This window comes from Dermochelys coriacea, chromosome 1 (genome assembly GCF_009764565.3).
Source record: "Dermochelys coriacea isolate rDerCor1 chromosome 1, rDerCor1.pri.v4, whole genome shotgun sequence".
In the NCBI taxonomy this organism is placed as follows: Eukaryota; Metazoa; Chordata; order Testudines; family Dermochelyidae; genus Dermochelys; species Dermochelys coriacea.
Window position 1 is genome coordinate 328,031,012 of NC_050068.2, and position 12,603 is coordinate 328,043,614.

At 42.8% G+C, this 12,603-nt stretch overlaps 1 protein-coding gene across 3 annotated transcripts in view; it reads right to left on the bottom strand.

Moving 5' to 3' along the window:
- The window catches only part of LHFPL3 (LHFPL tetraspan subfamily member 3), a 416,938-nt gene extending 405,234 nt beyond the window's left edge, over positions 1-11,704 (bottom strand). For 2 of the 3 annotated variants that reach the window (XM_038388039.2, XM_038388038.2), the window contains exon 1: positions 11,064-11,695. In XM_038388039.2, coding sequence (XP_038243967.1) covers positions 11,064-11,493 — 430 coding nt within the window. In that variant the 5' untranslated portion in view covers positions 11,494-11,695. Of the gene's footprint in view, positions 1-11,063 lie in introns of all 3 variants that reach the window. The other variant, XM_038388037.2, reaches the window with a different exon arrangement.
- Positions 11,705-12,603: the final 899 nt, after the last annotated feature.

The window sequence follows — 12,603 nt, forward strand, 5'->3', positions numbered from 1 at the left end:
AGGTGGAGAGGAAGGGGGCAGAAAGAAAGCCCACTTGCCTGACTGACAGATGTTGGTCACTTTGTTTATTTTTAAACTGGAGAAAGTAAGCATAGTGTGGTGATGAGCACAGTAAATGAAATAGAATAGAGAAGAGCATTCATCTAGACTTGCAATTCCTCACAAATGGATTCTGAAATTAAAGCTGAGGCAACCACTAGGCCATCTGCCTGACAACTGGTGATGTGCGAGCTGATGTATATTTCTGTTCTGCTGAGAGGTACTGGTGACCGCTTGGACCACTAACTTCTTTGAGATTGGGTGTGAACGCACCCTTCAATTAACTTTGCTATCAGGTTGAGTTAACAAAAAGCCCTCCCACCCCCCAAGACAAAAGACAGTGCAATCTCCTGGGCAGGTTCACAACCAAGAGGGTTTGCTGAGTAGTGGGTGGGGGGAAATGGGGAAGTGCACGTATATGCACCAAGCAGCAACCTGTAAGCACAGTGTGATCCTGGAAAAAGCTATAGAGAAAGAGTTTTGGGGTCTGTTGGCTAAAGAGGCTTGGGGCTGTAAGCTAAAAAATGCTCCTTTTGTTCCTTGTAAATAAACAAAACTGCATCAAAGAAAACAGATAAATAAACAAAGACTCCGTCAATTTCTACTTCCAACTGGAACATCCCTGAGTCCCAAATTCTGACTAGCTGCTCAGGTCAAAAAGGAGCACCATTTTCTTCAAAAAGATGCAAACCATCTCACACATCTTAAATTCAAACATGCATGGCTGGCAAGCCAATAGGGCTTTGAATTTGATATGAGGAAGAGGAATTCAAGAAGGCAAGGCATGACATTTTAAAGCAAAAATAGTCACTAATGGCTATTTTGTAAAGAGTTCAGTTCCCATTTAGACACCTAAATTAGGAGCCGAGCGCTTGTGAAAATCTGGTCCTATGTGAAGGATGCTCTCTACTGTAGCACTGCTATGCTGATAGATGCCACTTTCTAGAAAAGTAATAAAAGATGGCTTTAGCCAGAAAGAAGTCTGTTTGCCAAAGATGCAATCTGCTGATAAATCTGGTTGTTCACAAGACTACAGGCATCCAATCCTTCTTTAACGTTGCCCAAGTTACAGGTTCCCTGGCTACAGTGTATTCAAAACTAGCAAGAAATTGCCAGGCAAGCCCATCCAACATTAATCAACAGATTGTCAATGAAGAGACTTGTTTAGTTTTCTCTTGCAATCTGAACCCTCCAACCCTGTACAGGGAAAGAAATATCTGCAGCAAACCTTAGATATCTAATTTGAGAAACGATATTATTGTGGTATAATGCTTATACTTGCAGTTAAGTGTCATTCTTTTACTAATCGGTGATATAATTTTACCGAGTAATCTGAAAGAGAAATATTAAGAAGCAGCAGCCAAGTAGTAATTAACTTTCTTTTGAGGAGAAAAAGCAATAAGAATGATAAATCCTTATTTTGCTGAAAGACAGAGACCATAATTTCTCTCTCAGGGAATTGATCTAAGAACCTTAAATTAACTCTTCGGGAAGCTACATTTTAAGCCATGTTGGGGAACATAATACTCTAAGATTTAGTAGCTGAGTTTAAGTAGATGAATTCCTGAGGGAAATCTTATCCTGAAACACATTGTCCTAATCAGTTAGTAAGATTCATTTCTGTTTTTGACAACCATGGGCCATATTTTCTTATCTCTGTATGCCAAAAAGCGTAACAACTTTCTACAAAACTGGTGGATACATTCTGCACACAGACCCAAACTTCCTAGCACAGGTCTCAAGTGCGCCTCATTTTTAGGGACATTGCTCATTTTAGTCCCAAAGCTACCTATAGTCCATAAAAGTTTGGCCTCCCCTTACTTATATAATTGAAAATCAAAGCACAAGGTGACTCATTATATTGAGATTAGAGAGTCATTTAAACTAAAGGAATGAATACCATATCATTTTAAGTGTCCTGCACAATTAATTTTTTGTGCCCCTCATTTGGGTCTTTGCCACACACTGTGTCCCAGCTCTGGTCCTTGGCAGGCTGAGAAGTATTCCACTTTCTCAGTATGTGCACAGCCACAGAATGAGCAGGGAATACTGCCTGCGAACCTACTGGTCTCCAGGAATCTACCAGATGCACATGGTCACGCATGCAGAGACCTTGAGCCATCATACTATTATCTGAGCCCTTCCAATATAACTGTTGCCAGGGCTTCTCTTGCCCGCTCACTCTCAGGAGGTAAAGAACCAGGAGGATGTTCCATGATGCAGAGGGATATTAGGATGCAATAACTTTTTGCATATTCCCCATAGGGATGTTGTTGTTGGGAGGAATAATAATAATAATATGCATCTGCTGGCACATCCACTCCCCACCCCATATCCCTGACCCTGAGGGATCTGGTCCTATTTTGGTTATATTTTTTTGAAACATTAATAACTCCTCATGTCAAGGAAGTATTATTGAACTGAAATTAAGATCACTTCCAAATGCAGATTGAGGGCACACGCTTATGAGCCAAATTCTGATCACGTTACTTACATGAGGCTACTTGTCTCATTCAATAGGTTATTCCTGCAAATAAGGCAAATAGATTTTGGCCCTATGCCAACAAAAACAAGGTTTCACTAGTGGTATTTTCTAAACATCATAACTCAGCACATTTTAATTTGACCTTGTAAGGTCTATGTCTATCTTACTCTCACACATATTTATAGTATCTAAAACATAACCAGAAAAAGGAGGAGGATGAAATATGACATCTCATCAATTATTTATCATAATTTATCATAAACCATATATCCTTCAGCCCTTTCTTTCTGATATAGTCTCAGTTATTTGATTGAATTATCTTTTCTGAAATAGCACATGATATGCTAGAGTCAAAGAGACTCTCGACAGAGGCTATTGGCTACTTTTTATACTAAATGAAATTCAGAAATTTGCATCTGGCTTCTCAGAGAAAATCAAGCATCCCTTTCCCATGTTATATATGACCTTCTCATTCTAAGGGCAACTTGCTTCAAGTCTTCTGCATCTCTCAATCTGCCAGCCATGAAGATGGATAATATCTTTCTTAGAATAGATAGATCTTGGAGTACATTATAGTCTCCATCTTAAGGATTCTAGCTGTAATTTTCTCTTTCCTAGTAATTGGGATTTGCACACTGTTCCACACAATGGTGCATATTCTAGCAATCCACTCTGTCATGCTGCCACTGCATTTTTTTTTAACAATGCCGCTTGTAACTGATGTTATCAAATTCTGCAGACTTTTCCACCTTTAGATTTCTTCATGTCTTTCTTTTTGCAGTTCATCATTTCTGAGCGAACACATGTTTTTAGTTTTATTTCTTTGTGATGTTTCACTACTGTGACCTTGTCATTCTTCAAAGCTGGATCCTGTTGGTTTTCAAATACTGAGTCCAGACTGTCTGATCATGCTACAGATTTTTGATCCTGATATGTCTGGTGTTTTTATCTTTGTAGGATCAAAGTTAGGCTGTTTATACCACAGTACATTACACTTCTAAAAAGGTATAGATGTCTCCATGTTTGAAACTCACCTGACCTTATTTCATAAAATATATTCTACTGTATCTAGTTGTACCATGCTGCTCCTCATCCTTGTTTCATTTTCTTATACAGAAACTTTCTTCATTAAATCTTCTATGTGGGATTTTCAAAAATACTCAGCAATGGCCTAACTCTGCTCCCAATGAAGTCAATAGTACACCTCCCACAGATTTGGGAGATAGGCCAATGCTGAGTGCTTTTGAAACCCTCATGCACAAGTACCTGGTCTGCCAATGTTCTACACTTGATGCTCTCCTTTTTTCATGCCCTCTCTCAGGTTTCTTTTTGCCTCTCATATACTGATTTTTTTTTCAGGTAAATGGAATTCTTCCTCATGTTAATTGGACAACTTCATGCACTATCATATTTTGCCCTACTGATCCACTCTCTCAATGATTCCCAGCTGATGGGTCACAACCACCACTGGGTTCACGAAAGGCAATCGGGGCATGGGGGAGGAGAGGGTTGCAAGCTATGGAAAATGTTATTACAATCTAAAGCAAAGAAAATCTTGCTCCACCACTCCCTCCAGGGTCAAGTATCCTCTGTCAACCTCTTGAAACACACACAAATAAATTATATAGGTTCATCACTGTTAGCATTGATGCAAATTTTTTAGTCTGACCTTTATAGTATATTATAGGGCTTGACTTCAAATAAGGGGTTGCCAACTTGTAAAAACAAGAACCACCACATGCTCTCAACACTAACTTCATCTGGACCTTCCTAAATAATAACCTATAGCAATTTATGTTTTTAATCTATATGGTGCATCTATCACATCCCTCTAGGTCATGTACTATTAATAATTTACAAGCAAATACACCAATAACTATCCCAATTAATGTAATGTCAATAAAATGACACTAATTGCGTCGGATCCTTACCCCAGTCCACACGGGCTGTATACTGATGATCTCCACTGAGCCTGGAGGAAAAGCATCTCCCCTCAGGCAACAGAGTAATACTGAGGTCATACAATGGCCACTAAAGCAGCCTCAAATTTCCAGTAGCCCCTTCAGTTCTTGTACTGTCCCTCCCACTGAAGATAATCGGTGGCTGTAGCAGCCCCACCCTCACTTCTCTTATGGGCCAGCTCCTAATTTTCCCTATATGCAGGGAGCCCACGCAATGCACAGCCTCACTCTTCTTTGTGCAGGGATTTGGTATCCTGCCCCCACAATACACTGAGTCTGCATTGGTTTGGCTGCAGTCAGGGCCCTCTCTGCCTTTTATCAGAATTGTTTCCTAACAGATCCACAGCCCACTTTTCCCAACAGGAACTAAAAAGCTCAGTCAGCTCAATCTGGTGAGGAAGTATTTAATTGAACTAGAGTTGGTATCACTGTTAAAACTATGTAAATCCCTATGGATGTTCTGGGCCTGACTTTCTACCGTCTTACGTCTTGTGTACTCACTGTATTTATACAGAGGGGGTGAAAAGTGAGTGCAAAATGCTACAAAAGGTGTGAGTGAAGAATTCTTCTTTGTACTATTATACAGCTATTCAGTTATAGATTTTAAGAGCAAAAGGAATCATCATCATCTTCTAGTCTGGCCTCCTGCATAGCAAAGGCCATAGAATTTCACCAAGCATTTTCTACATCAACCCCATAACCTCTGGATAACCTACAGCATATGTTTTAGAAAGAAACATCCCATCTTGTTTTAAAAAGACTTCAAACAACAGTGGTTTGAGCATTGACCTGCTAAACCCATGGTTCTGAGTTTAATCCCTGAGGGGGCCATTTAGGGATCTGGGGCAAAAAATTGGGGATTGGTCCTGCTTTGAGCAGGGGGTTGGACTAGATGACCTCTGGAGGTCCCTTCCAACCCTGATATTCTATGATTCTAACAGAGAATCCACCAACTCCCTAGGTAAGGTTCTCTAATGATTTATTACCCTCACTGTTAAAAATGTGCACTTTATTTCTAGTCCACATTTTTCTACCTTCAGCTTCCATCCACTGGTTCTTGTTATGTCTTTGCTAGATTAAAAAAGCCCTCTACTATCAGAAATCTCTTCCCCCATGCCAATACTTGTAGACTGCAATCAAGTCACCTCTTAACCGACCCTTGGAAACACTAAAAAGATTCAGCTTCTTAGGCTCTCATTGGAAGTCTATTCCAGACCTCAGATCATTCTTGTAGCCCTTTTATGAATCATTTTTAATTTGTCAATATCCTTTTCAAAGCATAGATACTAGAATTGGACACATTATGTCAGTAGTGGTCTCACTTATGCTGTACAGAGTGGTAATATCACCTCCTTACTTTTACTTGATACTTGCTGGCTCATACATCAAAAGGATCACATCAACTCTCTTGCCTACAGCATCACACTTAGGGCATGTTCAGTTTGTTATCCACCATGATCCTAATTCCCCTTCTGAATCACTGCTTTCCATAATACAATCTCCCATCTATAAATCCTATCCTTCATTCCTAGAGGTAGGAACTTGCATTTGACTGTATTAAAACACATGTTGTTCACGCATGCCAGTTTACCATATGATTTAGATCACTCTGTAAAACTGACCTTTCCTTTCTACATTTACCATTCACCAATTTGTGTGTCATCTCCAAACTTTACCAGCAATGATTTTATATTTTTCCCCAGGTCACTGATAAAGATATTGAATAGCAGTGGGATGAGAACACAACCCTGTAGGATACCACTAGAAACATCTCCGCTGAATGATTATTCCCCATTTACAATTATTTTTTCAGATCTATCAGCTAGGCAGTTTTTAATCCATTTAATATGGGTTGTATTTTTTTTGTATAGTGCTATTATTTTAAATCAGAATATCATGGGAGACTCAGTCAAATTCCTTAGAGAAGTCCATGCATTTTACAGTATGTCAATACAGCCATATTTATCAACCAAATCTGTGATCTCATCAACTATATCACCTTTATTTGACAAGACCTATTTTTCATAAAACCATGTTGATTGGCATTAGTTATATTTCCATCATTAAATCTTTACTGATTGCATCCTAGATCAGCCTTTCTATAATCTTGCCAAGAATCAGTGTTAAAAGAACTCGCCTATAATTACCTGGGTCATCCAGTCTATCCTTTTAAAATATTGGCAGAACATTGGCTTTTTTCCAATCTTCTGGCATTTACCCATATTATAAGATTTGTTAACTATCCCTGTCAATAACTTGGAGACTTCCATAGACAGCTCTTTTAGTTTTCATGCAAGAATTTTATCTGGTCCTGCAGACTTAACCCAAGTGTAAATGACAACACAAAGTGCAAGATAGTGGAGAATCAGGCCCTTTAATTTTGACGCCACCCCACTTGCCATCTTAATCAGTGCACAGAACTAAGATTCTATTTAAAAGCTTGTATATTGCTATGCATTCCACACCAACGTGGTTTAATAGATGTTTCTGCACTTTCCTTGTGTTTGTCTACTTTTTCCTTACCTGGAATTTACAATCTTACAGTGTCCCAAGAAAACCAAAACAAACACAAAAAGCAACCACAAATGCCTTACAGTGAGAGACTTATTGAGCTCAGTTTCTTTAGTTTATGAAAAAGAAGATTGAGACATGACTTGATCTGTGAGGTACCTAGAACACTTTGGATGTTTGATAAATAATAAAGAGCAAAATAACCAGTTTCCACATGTGAAGGGGAAAAGTTGTACATGCATATACCTGTGCCTGCTCCTGGTCTAGGTCTATACAGATTCTAACACAGAAAATTGGTGTAGAGTCCAACATTTGTGTGCATGCAGGTGTTCAAATTGTTCAAAGTGCATGTATAAATATTTGAATGTACAGTTTTGCAGGTGCAAGAGTGGAGGTCATGGACTGAAAATTGGGCCCGTATAGTTGGCTCTCACTATATGAAATTGCCTATTGATATCAGTACACATGTAATGACAAAAAGAGCGTGAACACTGACAAAAATCATTACGGAATTTAATATATGCTTTCTACAGCTACACAATTGAGAGCCTGAAGTGTAATTTTTCTCACATTCTTCTGTCTAATCAAGCATTACATACACTTTAATCTCTCTTTCTCGGTATGTGTTTCAGATATCACTTACCTTTTATTCAAATAAAAATTCTGTTTCCAAATAAGGGCCATATCATCCTGTTAGTTTACAATAACTCATGTAGGAGAGACTATGTCCTGAAGGTTTTTTAAAACCAAAATCCTAGCCCATTCCTGCCGCCCTAACTCAAATGAAATCCTCTAGGCTGAATGAAAACTGAATGTGGTATATCAAAAGATATCAACCTTCGTGATTGATCCTTCATATGTAAATGCAGCACCTCTACTATTGCCAGAGGTAATAAAAGCACTACATTGTGTTCTATTTTAGGATGTATCAAAATAAAATATGCACCCACACTTTAGTAGAAATATGCATATTTTACTACTTCAAAGGTGCTTGGTTCTTGAACTAAATAGACATATGTCTATTTAGCTAACATTTTATTTATTATTATAACATTTATTTATGAGAACCACATTGTATACTTATTATGCTGAATGACCTACACTCTTAAAATAATGAAACACAACAAAAACAGAAAGTGATAGAACTTGTGGAAGTGCACAATTGAAACGGAGTAATGCTGATTTTCTTTTCTAGTTATACCACTATTCCACAGCAATTACATGCCTTCTTCTGTTATAAAATCTTAAAAGCATGCAACCTGCAAGGATCTACAATTGTGGATTTTCAGTCAGATTTCTTTATCTTTGAGGCAGATTTTTGAAGCCTGATTTTAAATTGAATGATCAGATAATAGCGAAATTAAGATATAATATTTAAGCGAGCAGCAGTGTCCAACCCTTTTGGTATCCTGTATCTTTCTAGTCCTTGTTCTCCCAAGGCTTTCACAAAGAGCTGACAATGAAAGACAACCAACCAGCATTATAATTATAAGTTCATTTCCATGGGATTTTCATTTTGGAATGAAAAAGATCAGATATGATTTTCAATTGAACTCAGCACTGGCTAAATTATGCTCCCATTGAAGATGATGGTTAAACTCCCATTGTTGACTTCCATGGGAGTGGTTAGGCCAACTTTGGAGCTTTTGAAAATCTCGCACTTCAGATTTGCTTGAGAAATGAAACACAAGTCATCAGTGCCACCCTTGTGTGTGTGCAGCTTGGTTCGAATCCATCCAACTCTTTTTTCAAAAAGCCAAATTTGTGCTGCGATTTCTAAGCATTTTTTCTCAACTGCACAGGAATAAAGTCACAGAGCCAAAAATCATTCCTGGCTTACAGTGGCTTCTGTTTGTGTAAATCGGGCCCTCTGGTCTTGGAATGTATCCCAGTGATCTGGAAAGTTAACTGCACTTGCCGTGTAAGGTGCATGACCAAAGCAGGTTGGGGATGCACCAGCTCAGTGCATATTTACAGCACCATCTCTACCAGCTTGGTTTCTATGGAGCCCTGGCCACAGGTCAAAGCTCCATCTCTCTTGGTAGACAGCAAATCCCCAGTAGAGCACCGGGGACCATACTGGTGCAAATGCAGCTTGCACCTCCCTGCTTCAAGGAGGATCCATAAAATTAACAGCATATTTGACGGTATTTTATGGGAGAGAAAAAGAAGTGGCTAATATCACACAGGATTCCCAGTGCAAATATAATGGGCCAATTCCTATTCTCATTGAAGTCAGTGGCAAAGCTACCATCATTGACTTTAACTGACTTCAGGATCAGTCCCAAATGATAAAGGAAGCCATTGTTCTGCGTAGAAACTTAAACACTATAAACAAAACAACCAGGAAGTATACCTAGAATACATAAACAAACAGTACATAAGAAATGTGAAGAGCTTGAAAACCCATTCTGAACAGACAAGAAATTCCTACAACCCAGTAACTGTAAACAGCAAATTAAATAATAGTGAACAAACAACTTGGAAGAATCAGAGCTGTGAAAATTAAATGAATTTAGCTGTATTAAGGAGACTGGATAAGTAACTGTAATACCAATTTTGGAGACATTTCCCTATGCTTCCAAACAGCTTATTTCTACAAAGCAAAAACCTCAACTTCAGTGGTTTCCGCGGGAGGGCAGGTGAGATTTGTGCTTAGACATCATGCTCAGGTCCTCCCCAGATTGTTAGAGAATTTTTTTTCCTTGTTAAAATTGCTTTTATTTCCTTCTTAACTCTGGATCTCATTCCTCTCTCCTCTACTTCCTGCTGCCAAAACCTAAGATATTCCACAGGCTCTTCAAAGCTTTGTTATACCCTTCCCCATCCTGCTCCTCTCTCCTAACCCAAACTATAGCTTGTTTAGAAACCGAGGGAGGGAATACTAGGGGAGCTCAGGGTTTCTCTCTCCGTGTTTCTCCTTCTTCCCCAGGCACTTTCCTGAGGAAGGCACTACATGCCTGTGATAAGGAATTTCAGATGAAGTCTGCATGTCTTTACATTGAAAATAATAACTACAGTGGGATTTCTATCTTTCTGCCATGGGGGCTGGGAAAGAAATAAATCTTGTTAAAAACACACACAGAGAATCCAAGGACCTCAGCTGCCCTCCCGCCTGGCAAGAATAACAAGACTTCATCCTGTGATGTTACTGAAAGGAGGAAGGTTTCCTGGTAACTACACGGAAATTCCCACCAAGGACTAACCTTCAACAGGTTACAATACTACTGCAAATAACCTCCAGCAGCCAATCTTTGGTGTTCTAGGTGGCCTCTTTATAGCATCCCCAGGTTTCCCCTACCATTTTGTTATGACCTTTGGTCTACTAGAGGACAGATTTTTGCTGGTGTTTTCACTATACTTCTTAATATGCCAGCCCTGTCCAAATGGATGTTCTGGGTTGGAGGTACATGGTTTAGTTTCTAGCTTCCTCTCTGTTTTATTTAACAATTTCTGCTCACTGGGGCTGCTTTCTAAGGCACACATCTGGTTTTTTGAGGATGCGAGGGGAAAAGACAGCGGTCATACGTTATTCTAGCATATGCTTCAGTACATTACAGGCAATCACCGTGTAGGCAAGGTCGGATACAGATAGGTAATCTAAATTGTTAACGCAGTTAAGTTTTTTCACGTATTATTATTTTCACGTGTTTCATGATCTCCCTACTTCTCTCCTTCCGCGGGTGTGACTTTAACTCCGGACACAGTTACTGCACGGAAGTTTTGACTCGACACCTCTACACATACCCCCACACCCACCCCAGTCCCATCTCTGCGGGGAGGATATTACCCCTGGACAGTCAGCGTTAATCTTCGCCAGGGATTTGCGTTTCCCCATCCCCTTCACTACATGCGGGTCTAAACGACGGGCAGTGCACGTATGTTTCTCCAACCTCCCTCTCCCTGCCAGGAGACGGTCGATTAACCCTTGGCGGCAGGTGCTGGTGAATGGGAGTTGCACGACAACCCCCCCCCCCCTTCCCCAATTAACCCGTGAGAGTCGGGTGCCCGCAGCAGGCACAAGTTTCTTCCCCGCGCCCGCAGTGCTGGCTGAGCCCCTGACTCACCCGAGGTGAGCTGCATCCAGGCGCAGATCTTGTAGACGGTGGCCGTGTTGCAGAAGAAGAAGAGGGTGAAGCAGACGATGCAGGCGAGGATGAGCGTCATGGAGAGCCCGATGAAGAAGGAGGCGGCTTTGAAGGCTCGCGCGGGCAGGCTGGAGAAGTCCGTGAAGCTGCCCCGGCAGGTGAGCTCCCGGGAGAAGCCGCTGCCGATGCAGTAGTGGAAGAGCCCGAAGTAGCCCGCCTGCGGGGTGTCCACGCCGTCGCCGATCCAGTAGGGCTGGATGAAGCACACCACGTTGACGATGGCAAAGCAGATGGTGAAGATGGCCCAGAGCACCCCGATGGCCCGCGAGTTCCGCACGTAGTTGGTGTGGTAGAGCTTGGCCGCCTCCTGAGCCGGCAGCATCGCCGCCGCCGCCGCCGCTCCGGGCATCCTCCCCGAGAGAGCCCCGCGCGGTGCACTGCCCGCCCCGGCGCTGCGACAGCCAGACCCTCCGCCCAGCGTCACACGCTTCGCGGCATCCCCCCGCCGCCGCCTAGGGGGCGAGCATCCCCCGCCGGCAGGCGCTGGCCCGGGCGAGAGCCCGCCCTGCTGCCGGCGCCGGCGCTGCGGCGGCGAGTGCAAAGCCCCCGGCGCCGCCGCTGCTGCGCAACCGCGTCCCGGCGCGGTGGCGCCGGAGGGGAAGCGCGCGCTCAGGTGGGCGGCTGCCCTGGGCGTGGGGGGCAGGCGGCAGCCGCGCTCTGCCCCCCACGCAAAGGGGTGGGGCCGCGAACAGAACGGCGGGGGCCCGGGGGCTCGCAGGAGTTGGGAGCGGGGGTATCTGCAGGCAGGGCCACCCGGCCCGCGCGGGGTCTGTAGGGAGGGGAGGGGGGGGGGGCAAAGCCTCCAGGCTCCCCTCGCTCAGCCGCAGTGTGGGCTTCCTGGGGTTTCACATTAGGGTTTCTACCCCTTCTCCTTGTGCCCCTGGCCTTGGAAACACCAGGGCTCCCCCCCCAGAGCGCCAGGCTTAGAAGCAAAAAGAAAAGGAGGACTTGTGGCACCTTAGAGACTAACACATTTATTGGAGCATAAGCTTTCGCGAGCTACAGCTCACTTCATCGGATGCAGCTCGCGAAAGCTTATGCTCTAATAAATTTGTTAGTCTCTAAGGTGCCACAAGTCCTCCTTTTCTTTTTGCGAATACAGACTTAACACGGCTGCTACTCTGAAACCTGTCATTAGGCTTAGAAGCTTGTCACTCGTGTTGTAAAGACCACTGGCCTCTCGCAGGCGTCTCTGGGGGCTGGAATAGCCACAGCTGGAGCAGCCTGGGGCACCTCACTCATGCTGGCACATGGACTCTCTCACCAAAAGGAGTTGGGCCAATGAAAGATATCACCTCACCCTCCTGCTCACTCCCAAATCCTGGGACCAACAGGGCTGCAGCACTGCAAACAGCACTGACTGTCCTTTGTCCCCCACAATCCAGTACCTGTCTCCAGCACCAGGGAGGTGAGCAGAAGATTGGACACCAGTCCCTAGGCAGGGGCAGTAGCTGTCAGC